The following is a 16,465-nucleotide window of genomic DNA, read 5'->3' on the forward strand; positions in this document are numbered from 1 at the left end:
CAGGAAGTCAAGACTTCCGGAACACGAGCGTGACCACTGGCGTTAGGTCTGTGTAATGAAATGCTGTCAGCTGTAGTAACTACAGAGTTATCATAGGAAATATACACTTTAAAGATTAATACACAGCCATGGGGGGTAAGAATAAACAGCGAACTAAAGGAAATGTTCGGGTGAGTTGCTCCCACTGTCTGTAGGGCAGAGTGTTAAAGACAAAAGCTAAAATTGCTAACAACAAAGCCGAAAACGAGCTAATGTAAACTTCTGGTTATCACAACGCGTGGCATAGCTGTCTGGGATGTTTGATAGATGTAGCTAACCACACTTCGTTTTTTTCTCTCCCGCCACTAGCCGTCCAGCAGCGGCCGAGCTGCTGAGGTCCTGACTCGGGAAGGTGGCGTAATCCCAGCGTTTGTGGGCTTTGGCTCGACCGTCGCCTCGGAGCTGAGTTACGTTCCAGCTGTCCACGGCGCGGAAGACATAGACAACCTGGTAGATGCAGATTTCCGCCTGGTGCTCAGAAAATTGTCGAAGAGGGATGTTGTCACCAGACTTAAGGTGAGTTTAAACCCCAGTAAATTTAACTGTTCTTCTGCTTGATGCCAGACACAAACCCCGTCATGATTTCAATGTAAATAAATCATATTACGCAAAACATATGCTGAGAGTTTAGCATATGTTTATATATGCATATGAAACACTGAGAGTTTCAGTGAACAGCCACCAAATAAAAGTTTAACACTTACAATGAACTCCAAATCTCCATACTGACGAAACTTTCCTCACCCAGCCAGGAAACTACTTGTGATTCAATTGTCCAATTACATTTGAGTCGTCTCTGAAAACAGCTGAACTGTATGTAAACATAGTTACCTTTTTTAAACAGAGAATTCTGTACTTTTGATTAACCTTTTGAATTAAAGCAGCAAGTTTGTGTTTCAATCATGTCTTAGTTGTTTGACTTAAACTCTACTTTGTTTGTGTACAGAGGTCACTTACAAAAACTTAACAATTGTTGAAATGCTTATGGATCTAACTGAAACACAAATTGCAGCAGCTTACTCTCGACAGGAAAGAAATGACGTGATGACATTACACCTGTATTAGCCTCCTTAAACTGGCTTGCACACATATCAGGATCCACTTTTCAGGATCTAAGTTTTAAAAAGTCTCAGTGGTTTTGATGCCATCTTACTTAGCTTTTCAGTCATGGCTTGTGACCTTTGGAAGAACTTATCTTTTCACATAAGAGCTGCCCAGTCTGAACAGACTGATTAAAAACCTACCTATTTTCACTTGCTTTCAGTTTTAGAAGAGCAGGGTACACTTGTCTTTTTTATAATGCAATCACAGCCTTACTTACTTTGTTTAATTTGATTGTTTTTTAGTGCATATTTATTGTTGGTTTAGTGACTGTTGTGTATAGTGTATATTAAGTATAAAAGCTGAGATTGTTTGAAATGTGCTATAGAAATAAACTTTGACTTGAGTTGACTTGTCATAATCGCTATGCAAAAAGTTACAAAAGCACACATACCCACACATATGTTACAAACAATACCATAAAATACTGTGTGGACATGACTGTTAGATACTTTGTTTTTTTGTCCAAATTTGTCTGGTGATTATGTGTAATCTTCTCAGGCTGTGCAGGATTTTGGGTCCATGTGTCAGGAACGGGATGCCGATGTTGTAAAAGGGATCCTACCATACTGGCCAAGGATTTACTGCAAAATATCAGTGGTGAGCTGGACATTTATTGGGAAATCATGATGTGACCGATTAGTTTTCATATTATTATTTCTATTGTTATTATTATTACTATTAATTTCAACTATTCTGGAAAAATCAGTCATCTTTAGTGCATAACAAAACCCTCCAACCAGCTCAACAGTTGTAGATTTCACGCTACCTCAGATTTCATATCAATCAATTCAATTATCCCATTTTTACAAATGTGTAATTATGAAAATGTGTAAAAGTATTTCTCACTAAGTGGCTGCCTAAAACTGCACTAGGAGAACATTTTATATGAGATTTAAATATGTGTTTGTTTGTTCTTTGGGTGTGTCTATATTAAAAAAAGTTTTGTCTTCACAATGTCTGTCAGGATCATGATCGACGCATTAGGGAGGCTACCCAACAGGCTTTTGAGCAGCTGGTGCTAAAAGTGCGTCGCAGCTTGGCACCATTTCTGAAAAGCTTGATGGGCCACTGGATTCTGTCCCAGTGCGACACCTACACACCTGCAGCCTCAGCTGCGTTCCAGGCCTTCCAGGCTGCTTTCTCACCCGCAAAACAGCCTGAAGCTATCAGCTTCTGCAAGGATGAGATCCTTAATGTGAGTAGAAGCGGTGGCATCAGTGTTGACAATTTTTCGCTTTAGCTGAATTTAACGTGCAATTGTTGTTTTTACATTGCAGGTACTTCAAGATGTTTTGTTGAAGGAAACGGCCGACACACTGAGTGATTCCCAGTATGCTAAGATTTCATCTCATTATAGCGCCTCTGTTTGTCCCTCTCACTGTGCGCCACGATGATAATGTATTCTGTCTTTGCTGAGGCACTGATTTTTCCTTGTTCTCTAGAAGTTTGACGGAGGAGGAGAGGGAAGCCAAATACGTGCGCATGCTGACCAGTTCTCTGTTGGGGGTGAAGAGACTTCTCTTTCTGCTGCTTCAGGATGACAGGGCGGCCCTGGAGACAGGACTAGCACATCTTGTTAATTCTGGAAAGTTTTGGAAATATGGCAAACACAAGACTCCACAGGTACTAGCTGAGTCAGCCTGATTTGAATGGTATTTGTAGTGTGCAAAAAACAAACCCTCAAAACAAACAAACAAGGTGTTTTTTGCTGGGCTGTCACATGCCAACAGAAAGCTTTAAATGCACCATGACATTAATTTCTTTTACTGTTTGTTTGCACGTTTTGGCTAAATCTGAACTGAATAAGCAACTATGAGAAGTTGCATCACACCTGTTTGTACTGCTAGAAGCCACGTATTACATAGCTAATATACTGTTGTAAAAATTACAACTGCAGGTGAGGGGGGCGTTTTTTGAGATGGTGTGTGCTCTGTGTGAGTTCACACCAGGACTGGTCCAGGCTGAAGCAGCGCGTCTCTGTCCCGCCGTCCTCCTCAGTATCGACGACACGGATCCTGTAGTGCTGCCCCCCGTGTGGGAGGCTGTTCTCCACGTTGTGTCTACAATCCCTGTAAGCTCATGTTTAAAACATGACCATGCAATAATGATAATACAGTTGGATTTTTTTTATTAAGATGAAGTGAAACAGTAGTGCAGGAAGACATTATGTTAAGCAACAACAAGTAGATGTGTTTTATTTTGTTGTTGTTTTGTCTGTGTGTGGTTTAGGATTGCTGGACACATGTGAATGCCAAGAAAGGCTTCTTGCCCAAACTTTGGGCTCTGTTAAAAGAGGGCGGCAAAGGCATGGCTAAAGCTTTACACCCGAATCTGATGCCGCTTCTCAGTAAACTGCCCCCAGAGGTCACTGATCCAAAGATGGACTTCTTCACCATGTTCTTTACTACATTCGCACAAGGGTAATTAGTTTATGTGTATATTTCTATCTGTATTTTAAAATGTATGCATGTATTATGTTGAATGAGAAAATTGTACAGGTCAAATTAATACATTAATACACACAGAAAGTAAATGTATTACTTGAATTCTTTAGCAAGTCATTTGATCAATAATATTCTTATTACTCTTCATGTAACTTAATAATCTTTTGCACTATATAACCTCAATTGTGTGTTTGTGTCAGTCTTTCTAGTGAGCGTGCAGTAACAAGCCCATCAGAAAGTGCAGCGATAGTGACATCTTTTGTTGAGTGCTTGAGATACTGCATATTACAAAATGCAGAGGATGTGGAAGACCAGGGGAAAATAAGGACCATGCTCACTTCACAGCAGGTGGAGCCACTCAGTCATGCACGCTTTTCCCATAATGGTAAATCTAGCGAGGTTGGCATCTTTCTTACATTTGTTTTTGCCTTTTTGTAGCTTCTACCCCTACTTGAAAATGCTCTCAGAAATCCTTCCCTTCAGAATGGTCCTCTCTTCCTTTCGGTCACTGAAATGCTCATTTCCTGGGAGAAGAGGGTAGGTTTACAAAGGGAAGGTGAAGCCAGTGACAGCAAGGATGTCTTTCAAAGACTTCTGACAGACTTCTGGGAGGACCTTGGTCTTCTCTGTGTGCGTTATGTTGACAACGAGGAGGCAGATCCACAGGCTTTGGAAGGGATAGCCACCTTGCTGCATGTAAGCTTACTTTTGAAAAGTCTCTTGCTCAAATGTATTCTCCACAGAAATGCCAATTTTGGCACTGAGGATGCAGGAGATCAATATGACTGTCAGAGCAATTTATGTCAAAAAAAGAAAAGGAAAAAAAGGTCATTGGGTAACAGATAAAGTGACGCCAAAACAAATCTATTCTCTCCCGTATTTCTCCAGGTGATGCGTTATCCTGAGAGGGTAAACAAAAAGCAAACACAGAAGAAGAAATCTGTCAGGTTGTGTTTTTCTAAACCAGAAGAAAATGAGAAAACTGGAGTTGAGGGGGATGGCGCTGAGAAGCTTGCGCAGGCGGTGTCAGAGCTTGTGAATGAGAAAGCATTTGGGTCCCTACAGACGCAGCATTTTGAAGATGTAGTGTGCCAGCTGGCACAGCTGTGCCTGGTGCATGTGAATGAGAAAAACTCAGAGAGACATCTTGTTTTCCTCTCCCATCTTATGCGCTCTTTCCACACCCCCAGAGTTTTCAGTGTAAGTCATTTGTTTTTTTATTTTTTATTTTAATTGCAGAGAATTGTATTTTAATGCCAATCATTTATTCCTTCCTTTGATTTTTAGTGGTTGTGTTCTGCTAATCATTATTTTTTTTTTTTTTTTACACCCAATGAATTTGTCTTCTTAATTGCAAAATCTGTGAAAACATTGTTTTTACAAATAGGTGTCATGATTTGCAAAACTGCTGACGGTAACGTTAATTATCTGTAATTTTAATGAAGTCTTAAATGTGAAAGAACCCTTGTATGACCCTTTGGATTCAATAGTGAAAATGATTTCATCCTTACCAGCTCTTATAGCTCATTGAAGGTTTCATTTTTTCACCCTAACTGTGCTTCTCTTAGACATTGGTTGAATTGGATGACAAAATGACAAAAGACGAGAAGCAGAGGGATGAGGGGATTATGAAAAATCCAGCAGTGCAGTTCCTGTTGGAGCGGGTGGTGGTGTGGCTGGCTGAAAAGGGGCGCACTGACACCGAACACCTGGTGGAGATGGTCTTCAGCTCGCTTTACTGCTGCAGTGGGCAGGAGACCAACCGCATCCTCAACCATATCACCACGGTGAGATGCAGATGTGAAACTTGATGTTGAGTCTTCATCAGGATCCCACATTTGCTGGAGATTCATCTCAAACTTTTTTCCTGTGCTAATATTTTCATTCTTTATTCTGGTTTCTAGATGGGTCTGTCATGGGGAATTATCCTGCAGATTATTCAGAGGGTATGTACTACTCACTCATTTCTTTTTTTTTTTTCTTCAGCTTGTTCCCTACATATATATCAAATTTATGATGCTGGAACTGTCTGTGCTGCTCTGCTATCTTTCCTGTCAGGCATGTACAGATCCAGAGACTCTGAAGAGCTGCAGTGATTGGCTAAAAGGTTCGGTTCTGGGTGAACAACTCCTGGGATTGACTGAAGAGCTCTGCAAGGTGGGGAGCAGCTCTTGCGACTCCATCTCTTCTACAAGCGGCCACAGTTGGACGCTTATCAGCCTGGTCCTCTCTCAGCATCACAACAATGGTGAACACAAAATCAAACATTTTTACAAAAAAAAAGAGAAGACTTTTTTGTTTGCTTGTTTTACTCAAAAATCACGTGTTCTGTCTGTTTTACATATGCAGAGTCTCTGATCGGAGAGGTGTACATGGAGAAAATCTTGGAGAAACTCCACGCCACTCTGTCTGAGACCAAAAGCCTATCAGATAAAGGCAACATGGAGCCACTCATCTCCTTCATTTGTGATGTGGCTTCCACGTTCTTCTCTTCTGTACAAGACTGCCTTCTTCTTGTCTCCGCTGAGGAGCTCTTGCTCACTGTCTTCCAGCTCACTGCTCAAGATCAGGCGCACACTCACTTATCTGGTGGGTATTTGCACAGTGCACAAGCCTCATGCATACTTGACAGGTATGATTTAAAAACAAACAAAACAAAACTTATTTGTCGTGATATTGTTTTGATAGACTCACTTTTACATAAACTGAAGAAAGTGTGTGTGGCTGGGGTCCAGTCATTGGTCCAACACTGTGAATATGAGGTCAAAGAAGGCGGCTTCCTGCACAGTGCAGCTGTTTGGGTGAGGAAGCAGCTGCTTGCCACACCACTTGATATGAAAGGGTAAGGAAATGCTTCTTAAAAAAATAAATTGATCTGTAATTGAACAAATTCTGACCTGTTTATTGCATGTGATGCATACTTGAAGAATCTTTTCCTGTCTTGTTGTAATAAAAATTTCCTGCTGTTATTTTGTTACAGCATACAGGTTCTAGGTTTGGCCGTACAAAGCATGGTGGAGTCGATCATCTCCGTCTGTGATCAGGCGTCCCCCATCATCATCCAGTTCTTTACCCTCTTGATGCCCAGCCAGACAGAGTGGACAAGAATCAGGCAAGCCTTACCTCCTCAGGTCAGTAACCCCAATGTATCACCTTTACTAAAAGGATAATTTGGGCGCTGCCAAACAATGGGCAAATAATTTTAGCGGAAAAAATTTGTTTGAATTAAAGCCTGCAATTAAACATTTGATACTAATGCATAGTTCTACTCCTATTCTCTGTATCTTCAGTGGATCAAAAGCCCTTTACTGTCTAGTCGTTTGCGAGACGTTTGTGAAAAACCCTCCATGGACATGTGGAAGTTCAGGGAGTTGAACAAGCTGCCAGCCCACCTTTGTGCCTGTGCTCTTTTAGGGAAGGTGGCACACAGTGCTGCATTCACACATGGTGGCCAGAGTGAGGCAGAAAGTCCTTCACTTCAACAAAACCTTACACACACAGGTAGACAAATTGAACAGAACATGAGCTACAGTTTTTTGTTTTGTTTTTATTTCGAGACTACATGATGTATTTTTTATTTGACAGACTGTAATGTTTAATCCATTTTTTGGTGCCCTTTTGTTCATTAGTTTCAGAACTGCTTTACGCTCTGCAGTGGTGTAAGGAGTTAAACTACAGCCCTACGATGGTGTCGACATATCACAACATGCTGACTGACTGGGGCCTCTCAGAAGGGCTTAATGGCCGGGTTCCAATTAAAACCCTGCTGGAGACTCTCTACACGAGGTGATATTTACTCACTAATTCCTGACAAAGAACAGATTTATTTAGTACTTGGCAAGACCGACCTGTGTTGTAAAATTCTGTATAAACAGAAGCTTTTATACATATTGAAGGCATGGGTAACATTGATTTATTGAGTTTTCAGCTGTACTGGAAATATCGCATTTATGTTATTAGCTCTGTCTTTGATTCACATCTCACTTTCTAGGCAGTAATTTTAAACACCATTCAGTCATTTATTTATTTTAATTGCCTTGTTGCCATTTAGGTCAGTGACAGAGGGAGGTCTGTGGTCTCTGACTCTAGAAAACTACATCCACAGCAACAGCTTGGAAGGTGCAGCAGTGAGGAAGCTTTATGGTAGTGCAAACAGGTTAGCAATTGATCAGTTAAAATTGTTTAAATTCACACTCAGAGCTGTCATGTGGCTGCTCTTGTAGCTGTGTTGCATATTCATAATTTTCTGTGTTTGACCAGTTTGTTCCCAGTGTCTCAAAGCAAACTGAACACGCTCCAGGTACTCTGCCCCAGTATGAGCAATGAAGACAGGGAGAGTCTTGTAGCTTTGGCTACTGCTGGATTAGTCAACTGGCAGGAGGATGAAAGTAAGAACACACATATGAATATACACACAAATTATACAAATGCACACATAGTTATTTTGTGCTTGAAGGAGTGAATAATAATTGTGCCTGTGTGTCTCAGATGTGTATGGGTGTCTGGCAGTGCTGCTGTGCTGTCTGAATGCCAGCACAGAAGTAGAGGACATGGTTGTGCAGGCTATCCTGGCCACTGTGATGGAATGGAGGAACAGCAGGGAGGACTGGTTCCTCTTTAGCTGGTAATGTAACTGCATAAGCTGTTTATTAATCTCTCGAAACACAAAGTTTGTGTACACTGATTAGGCACAATATCAAAACCCTCGACAGCTGAAGTTCATAACTTTGGTTATCGTATTCCAGGGGTCATGGGATAAAGTAAGAAGCAAATGAGCAGTTCCAAAATGCTAAAGTCTTATAGGGGGTTCTTGGTAAAATGTGGTTTGTATCTGCTAAACGAGATGATTCACGTGAATGTTAATTTGACACATACCCCTTGAACCACTGGTATCTGTAAAATATGCTGGAAAACAAGTCCTATTATAAGATAAGGTAAGATTAAATTAGATATACTTTATACCAGATTTGGTCAATTCTTTTAAAGAATGGTATATTCTTCAATAAAGTTAAAAACGGTTACAATTGGTTTTAAATTGTGTGGCTTACTGGTGTATTTTCTACTGGTTTTGACTGCTTTTTTCTATTTCACATGTTTTAGTGACCTGTCCAAAGCAACTTCAGAGCAGTTGAACCTTAGTGTGGAGATCATGCGGTTCCTGTCCTGGCTGGTGACTCGCTGTCCAGCAATTCTAGGGGGAAACCAGTGGGACTTCCTGCTGTGCTCTATGTTGGCATGGTTGGAGGTGAGATGTAGCTCATAGATGAGCCTTTTTCACACATACACCGCAGTCAAAAATCCTTCTAAACTTTAACCCGCAGAGCATCATGTGAAAACAGAAACGTCCAAATCGGTACGATCAGGCATTAAACGGATTATCCCCCAGCTGTCTTCGCACTGCAGAGTCCCAATCATTGTTTTGAGTTTATCTGTGAAAACGGCTGTTTTTTTTTTTGTTGTCACTGTATTTAAATTGTTAGTCTTTGCTACTCCCAGAATGTTTATTTCTCACAGTCTTCGACTTTATTTGCTTGCTTTCAATCTCAGACTGCCAGTGAGAATGTTGGAAGTCTATGGAACCCATGGGTGCAGCTGTTTGTGTGCGAGAACGCTGGATTGATAGTGAAGCTGAATGAGTTCTTCACAACATTATCTTCGTCCAATATAGCAGACAAGCTGCCACCAGAACTGGCTGGCGAATGGACAGATTTCTTTGTAGAGGGAATCTACAACCTGCTGTTACCGCTGCCTGTCAGTATCACAGGTATGTGTGGATATTATTTTACAAACAGTAACACATTCTTAGTTGCTGGGTTTTTTTTTTTCAATTTTGCTAAACATCAGATAGCACATATCCTCTACATAACTGAATAGTACATTTTTGATCCAGAGATTCAGTCAGAAATTGTGGAAGAAAGTTGATACCTCTAAAGTTGGACAAACATTATCAGCAAGAGCAGAGAGTGGTGTGAAAGTGTTTGACCCTCTTCCTGAGTTCCTCTTCTTTTATATGTATGTCACATTTAAATGTTTCAGATTATTAAACACATTTAAATATTAGACAAAGATAACACAGGTTAACACAAAGTGCAGTTTCTAAATTAAGGCATTTTAAGGGCAAACAAATCCAAACCTACGTGGCCCTGTGTGAATAAATGAGCTGATTAAACCTAATAACTGGTTGGGCCACCCTTAGCAGCAACAACTGTAATCAAGCTTTTGTGATAACTGGCAATGAGTCTTTTACAGTGCTGTGCGGAATTTTGACCCACTCATCTTTGCAGAATTGTTGTAATTCAGAAACATTGGAGGGTTTTCGAGCATGAACTGCCTTTTTAAGGTCGTTGATTTTGTCTAGGCCACTCCAAAGTCTTCATTTTGTTTTTCTTAAGCCATTCAGAGGTGGACTTGCTGGTGTGTTTTGGATCATAGTCCTGTTAAAAGAACCCAAGTGCACTTCAGCTTGAGGTCACAAACAGATGGCCGGATGTTCTCCTTCAGGATGTTTTGGTAGACAGCAGAATTGATGGTTCCATTTACCACAGAAAGTCTTTCAGGTCCTCAGGCAGCAAAACAGCCCCAGACCATCACACTACCACCACCATTTTTTACTGTTGGTGTGATGTCCTTTTCTGAATTGCTGTGTTACTTTTACGCCAGATGTAATGGGACACACACCTTCCAGAAAGTTCAACTTTTGTCTCGTCAGTATTTTCCCAAAAGTCTTGGGAATCGTCTGGTAAAACTGAGATGAGCCTTTATGTTTCTTTTGCTCAGCAGTAGGTTTTGTCTTGGAACTCTGCCATGCAGGACATTCCCAGTCTCTTTCTTATGGTGGAGTCATGAACACTCACCTTAACTGAGCCGAGTGAGGCCTGCAGTTCTTTGGATGTTGTTCTGGGTCTTTTGTGACCTCTTGGACGAGTCGTCATTCTGCTCTTGGGGTAATTGAGGTCAGCCAGCCACCCAGAGAAGGTTCACCGCTGTCCATGTTTTTGCCATTTGTTGATAATGGCTCTCACTGTGGTCTCAAATAATGTTTAGCTTTTGAGGACCTTTTGTTGTGCTCCACTTTGTCAGGTAGGTCCCATTTAAGTGATTTCTTGATTGAGAACAGGTGTGGCAGTAATCAACCCCACCCCACCGATAATAAACACCTTTACTTAAAAACTGCATTTTGTGTTTACTCATGTTGTCTTTGTCTAATATTAAATTTGTTTGATGAACTGAAGCGTTTAAGTGGGACAAACATACAAAAAATGGGATATCAGGAAGTGGGCAAACACTTTTTTAAACCATTATACAAATCTCTTTTTCTTTCTGTCCCACAAGCACTTTTATTTGAAACTTAATTTGTTCAAAGTAAAGGTAAAATGCAGATATGTCATAACTAGTCTCACTGCAAACAACCACACTTTTTAAATCGATAGGAATGCAGAGAGTGGAACCCTACTTGTCATGTGTGAAGTTTAAAGTAAAAACAGGTGGCAGACAGTGTGCAATATGAATCTCCAGAGGTTTTTTTAATCTCCTCAGTGGCTTCATGGTGTAGTGGTTAACATGTTTGCCTAATGTGTGAAAGATCCCTGGTTTGAGACCTAGAGCAGACACGAGTCCCTCAGAGGGTTTCATCTGAAGAGGCAAAATCTGTGCCAAATCAAATAAAGTGGATCGGTTGAAGAAGAAGACAGATGTTTTAGCTCCTGACAGTAAAGGGCTTCAAATTTAGTGGAATTAACTCACTGTCATTAGATTCATTTATATGTAGATGTTTTAATTTCTGTATACCATTTAATATATCTGTGGATGCAGCATTATAGCATGTGTGATATTTAATGTCGGTTATTTACATATGCACAAGTGCATAATGAGTGTAAGTAATTGTTTTTTTTAATACCAAAAAAACGTATCTCTCTGTTATATGGTTACGGAAGATGATGTACATGCTAAAACATTACGTAGTCCTGTATGTAGTACTCTAATCTCTCTGTTATGTTATTCAGAGGCCTTTGCTGAACCAGATGACCCCGTGTTCCCTTTGGCAGTACTGCAGTCAGTCGGTGTTGCACTGACGCATGTACCTGTGCAGCAGCTAACCCAAAACTCGCTGCCACCGCGCTTCATAGCGGACCAGAAGACGAACCTGCCAGAGCCTCTCCAAACACTCCTCAACACTTTCTGTCCTCTGCTCCTGTTTAAGGCCAGACCTCTTCAGATCGCCGTCTACCACATATTAGAAAAGTGAGGATTTTGTTAAGTTAAACTGCCCTCATGGTGGGTCATAATTACAGTGTTATATTTGTCCTGAAAACTGAAGCGCCTGCAGGTGTTTGCACATAGTCCCCTCACGTATACGGTAAGGTATAAAAAATGAATGTACTTTCTTCTTGTCAATGCAGGGTCATGCCTCAGCTGCCCGAGTGTGATGGAGAAGGCGACAACAATAAATCTGACGACGACAGAGATGAGCCATGCCTGTAAGTCATTTGGGATCGTCTTGTTGCACAGATGCAATGGTTTCTTTTCCACTTTCTTTGTCATATACAAAATATTGTCGGGTTTTGTTTTAGGTCAATTTTTAAGCGATTCTTACAGTTAGATCTTGTGTTCAGGTCTCCTCCAGCGTCTCTGATGGCCATCCTGTCAACCTGTGAAGAGCTGTGTGATAACATCCTGTCCGGCATTCAGGTGGGAGAGTTTGCAGTGGTCCAGCCTCTCAGCGTGGAGTACTCCTGCATACTAGGATACTTGCTGTCCTGGAAGCTCCTTCTCACTTTTTTCAAATCCTCACCGTCCCATGTGAGTCACAAGATGGAATTTTAAATTTAATTGTCTGACAGAATATGAGCAAGCCGTATTAGTTCTGTGGTGAGAATGAGATTTGATGAGGGTATTTTTCAAAATATTAACTTGTCTTAATAATTTCTGCAGCTGCGTGCCAATTATGCCCAATACCTTAAGAGAAGCTGCTCCCTTAACAAACTCCTTCTCCACGTCTTCAAACTGATGCCCGAGAACCCGGCCTATCCAGGCCAGGAGGCAGAGGCAAGGGAGACCAAAACCTTCTTCACAGAGAGCCTGAATCTGGCTGTTGACAGTAAGCAACATATACACACCTACAGTTACGAGAGAAAGTTTAACCCATTAGAATTACCAAGACTTCAGTGCTGGTTCACAAGTGAATGTGTTGACCAGTGACTGTCAGTAAACCGTTGTTTCCACAGTATCTCCCATCGGTTAACTCAGTGGCCATTGAAAAACAAGGGTTAGGATTGTTCATAACGGGGAAATCAGCACCTTTGCGCTTTGCTCTCTGTTTACCACGATACACTGGTATTGTATCACCAAAGCCAGTTTGTGTATCGATTTCTCACTTCCCTCATCCCTATTGTAACCACGGCCTATAAATGGGGAGTTTCAAAGGAGTTCTCAACCTTTCTCTTGAGCGCATATGTAGCCTTTTTTTGTACTTAAACCTGAGATTTAAATATCACCTCCTGTTCTTCTTCCCTGTAGAGTGTGACAGTGTTGAGTGGGAGCTCCCTCACCTGGCTTGCAGTGTGTACTACAGCACAGTGCAAGACCTGCCTGCCATGGTTCGACTGTGGTGGAATAGCCAGGAGAAGAGAGTGAGCGCAGCTGTGGAGAAGTTCACGATTAAATACATCAGTCCTGTTCTCTCAGCCCAGGAAATCTCATCTGTCCACACCAGCACTCAAATGTTTGACAGCATGACTGTAAGTTTACTTAGTTATTACTTAGCTAAAGAGCTTAAAATTTCCAAGTTAGTTTGAGCACCAAATCTGTCATCTTCTGCCTAGTTGTCTTGTTGGTACAGATTTCTTTTTTCTATTCAAGTTACAATCTGAAACCTTGTGCAATTAATTGGTATAAAAAAAAATTGCAGAACTCTAATATAATTCTAATATGCCCTTTCAGCTTTTTATAAATTGTGTCATTTAAAATGCAATAATAGCATAGGATGAGTGTTTCCTCCACTGCGGAGAATGACTTTCTCTGTCTACTTTGTTCATTTTTAAGCTTTCATTATTCACATCCTCACTGCCAAAAACACATCGAGACCTCTTCTCTTCATTTTAAATGGCTTTTATGAAGCCGCTGTTGACACACTGCTTCTCGTGTTTTCGATTTTTAACATCACAAAGTTAACATGAAGTGGAATCATAGAAATCAGAATCAATGAAACTCAACCACACAGCCTGGGACCGAGTATATGAGCTCAACACACTAGTGTAGCTGAAATAGCCCACTCGTCTTACATTTTAAATAGGAAAATGTATTCACACATAATAACGTTTTGTTTTTAGATTGTTCTCTGGCATTTTCAGAAAAATACAAAAAAATAATGAAACAATAACCAGCAGCTCCCTTGGGTCGCAACCCTACTTCGGGAAGAGGCGTAGTAAACGATGGCATTTCTGCAGTTTACAGTCCAGATGTTTAACTTTTCTGAGCTGGCTTCTGGGCTTTTTTTTTTTCTTTTCTTTTACTATGTGAAATTCCTCATCTTCTCTGCACTGAACCGTTTGCAGTTACTTATGTGATCTTGTCGAAATCTGCAGATGCCTTCTTCTTAGCCTGTGGTAAAAGGTTTTTGTAGTAATAAACACTGAAGATGAACAAATCCTGCAGTGCTACACCTGCCTCACATTTGCAGTATAATGATGCACAAACAATAGTTTCTGTTAAATCGAATTTAATGAACTCTCACTTGACAATAATGCATTCAGTTCATTAAGTAGGATCCTGGCATTTAATTATATAGCAGGTGGCTGATTGTTTAACTGAAAGACCCCAAGTGAAAACGGTGAAAATGTGCTTTTTTCTTTCTTTTCTTTTTGCCCCAGGTCAAGGCCCGCTCAGCAGCACGGGAGGTGATTGCCACCTATTCTGTGGATGATATCTTCATTGAGTTGGTGATTCAGCTTCCACAGAACTACCCTTTGGGTTCTATCGCTGTGGAGAGTGGGAGGCGTGTGGGTGTTGCCGTACAGCAGTGGAGGAACTGGATGCTACAGCTGAGCACCTACCTAACACATCAGGTACACAAAAAGAAACAAACAAAAAGTATATATGCAAGAAGCTTCTGTAATAAGTTGGTTGGCTGTTTTTCAACCCTTGTTGTTTGTATTATATCCTGGTAAAGTAAAGTTTGTTGAGTAGAAAGGCCAGTGCTGGCACTACAGGGCTGTGCAGATACTTTCTTTTCAGATAACAGCTAAGAAAAAGAATACAAAACCACTGAGAAAATGTAATTATATGTGCTCTTTTAGAATGGCAGTATAATGGAGGGTCTGGCTTTGTGGAAGAACAATGTGGATAAGCGTTTTGAGGGAATAGAGGACTGCATGATCTGCTTCTCCGTTATCCATGGATCCAACTACTCTCTGCCGAAGAAGGCTTGCCGCACATGCAAAAAGAAGTTCCACTCTGCGTGTTTGGTGAGATATCGATATATTTTATAAATATTCATTTATCTTTTATCAGTCTTTATAGAGATCACTGACCATGAACTGCAGCCTGTCTGTCTATTAGTAACAAAAGTTTATTTCTTCTTCTTGCTACAGTACAAATGGTTCACTTCCAGCAACAAGTCCACCTGTCCACTCTGCAGAGAGACCTTTTTTTAAACGCAGTCTGATGACCTTGGCTGAAAGGACGACTGTTCTTTTAATGAGCCGCAGCTGGATTGACAGTGATTATGTGAAGGTTATTACAAAACTCAAACTTAAGGTCGAACTTATTAGATCAGTGAAATGAACGGCCTCGTTTGGATCAAAAAATAATGCGGAAATCGAATGTAAAATCCACCAGAATCTAGTTCTAATTATAATTTCAGAACGTTTCTGTCTGTATTCACAGTACAGTTGGTTCGTTTGCTTTGTTTATCCCAGTGCATTACTGTACTGTATATATCCAGCATCAGCCGCTCCCTGCTGGTGTTGCACTGATTTTTCAATTTTTTTTCTGTAGTCTGATTTGTTCCATCTTTAAAAATCAGGTGTGCAACAAAAAAAGTTGCAAAGTTGAAAAATGAGAGCTGGTCATGCTTCAGTCATTAAGAAGCAGCTGTTTTAATTAGTAGGTCTGTAAACTTAAAAAATAAAAAAGAGAGATTTAGTTGAACGATTACAATGGCTAGGATGACTTTCACCAATTTTTCCTAATATTTAGGAGTGTACAAAGATGATGTGTGATTTAGTTTCATGCATTTCATCTCTGAAACGCATGAACGAGAGCTTCATTGAGGTGGTTTTTAATATGAACACGATTACTCTAAAATATAGTGCAACTTAATGGTATGTGTCCACCCTGTGCCTGCATAAAGCTGTAAATGGTGATTGAAAGTAAATAAAATACAATTTGATTAATGCGTGCCTTTGATTCAATGCAGCAGAGCTGAACAAAGAATAGACACAGGAAAAAAAACTCTTAAGCTGTGTTCCACATAGAAAATTATATTGTTTTTACTGTCAAAAGTTTATGCTTTTTACCATCAATATTCACGGTGATGTATACCGTATAGCAAGTTGCTTTTGTATATGAACACAAAAGGCTGGCCTTGAAGTCTCCCAGGATGTTACAGACAAAGACCAGGTGGAGAATGATAAATAAATATATCAGTTTTTCTGATGACTGAGTCATGCAATAGAGGAGAGTGCATATGCGGGGATTCATAAAGGTAAAAAAAAAAAAGACTGCCCTTGTATTTCTTCACCTTTTGCATGCACAGACTTTTACTCTTGAATCTACAAAGTTTTATACCTCTGGTGTATTGTTGCAGTCATCTATAAAATCACTTTTCTTGTTAGCTAGGAAAGTGCAGAGCCCAGGGCTTGATTCTGTAACTAAAGACA

General features: G+C 40.5%; 1 protein-coding gene across 1 annotated transcript; it reads left to right on the plus strand.

The window, feature by feature from the left end:
- ltn1 (listerin E3 ubiquitin protein ligase 1) lies at window positions 1-15,979 on the plus strand. Its single transcript, XM_005472230.3, has 32 exons — window positions 1-170; window positions 349-555; window positions 1,642-1,740; window positions 2,108-2,338; window positions 2,421-2,473; window positions 2,586-2,766; window positions 3,041-3,214; window positions 3,373-3,563; window positions 3,788-3,935; window positions 4,026-4,283; window positions 4,476-4,787; window positions 5,156-5,374; window positions 5,492-5,533; window positions 5,646-5,835; window positions 5,937-6,176; window positions 6,276-6,429; window positions 6,568-6,718; window positions 6,878-7,088; window positions 7,217-7,373; window positions 7,639-7,743; window positions 7,848-7,975; window positions 8,076-8,211; window positions 8,688-8,832; window positions 9,135-9,351; window positions 11,591-11,828; window positions 11,987-12,064; window positions 12,200-12,386; window positions 12,519-12,684; window positions 13,104-13,324; window positions 14,456-14,650; window positions 14,882-15,049; window positions 15,176-15,979. Exons 1-32 carry the CDS (start codon window positions 129-131, stop codon window positions 15,236-15,238), a joined length of 5,307 nt encoding a protein of 1,768 aa, XP_005472287.1. The 5' UTR covers window positions 1-128; the 3' UTR covers window positions 15,239-15,979.
- Window positions 15,980-16,465: the final 486 nt, after the last annotated feature.

The sequence above is a fragment of the Oreochromis niloticus genome, linkage group LG10 (assembly GCF_001858045.2).
Source record: "Oreochromis niloticus isolate F11D_XX linkage group LG10, O_niloticus_UMD_NMBU, whole genome shotgun sequence".
In the NCBI taxonomy this organism is placed as follows: domain Eukaryota; kingdom Metazoa; phylum Chordata; class Actinopteri; order Cichliformes; family Cichlidae; genus Oreochromis; species Oreochromis niloticus.

What these genes read in the sequence shown, in the direction of transcription:
- ltn1 (XM_005472230.3), top strand. Translation starts at nt 129, where the DNA reads ATGGGGGGTAAGAATAAACAGCGAACTAAAGGAAATGTTCGG. An exon ending in TTTACTGCAAAATATCAGTG is followed by an intron (nt 1,741 to 2,107) that starts GTGAGCTGGACA and finishes AATGTCTGTCAG; the next exon opens with GATCATGATCGACGCATTAG. An exon ending in GACAGAGATGAGCCATGCCT is followed by an intron (nt 12,065 to 12,199) that starts GTAAGTCATTTG and finishes TCTTGTGTTCAG; the next exon opens with GTCTCCTCCAGCGTCTCTGA.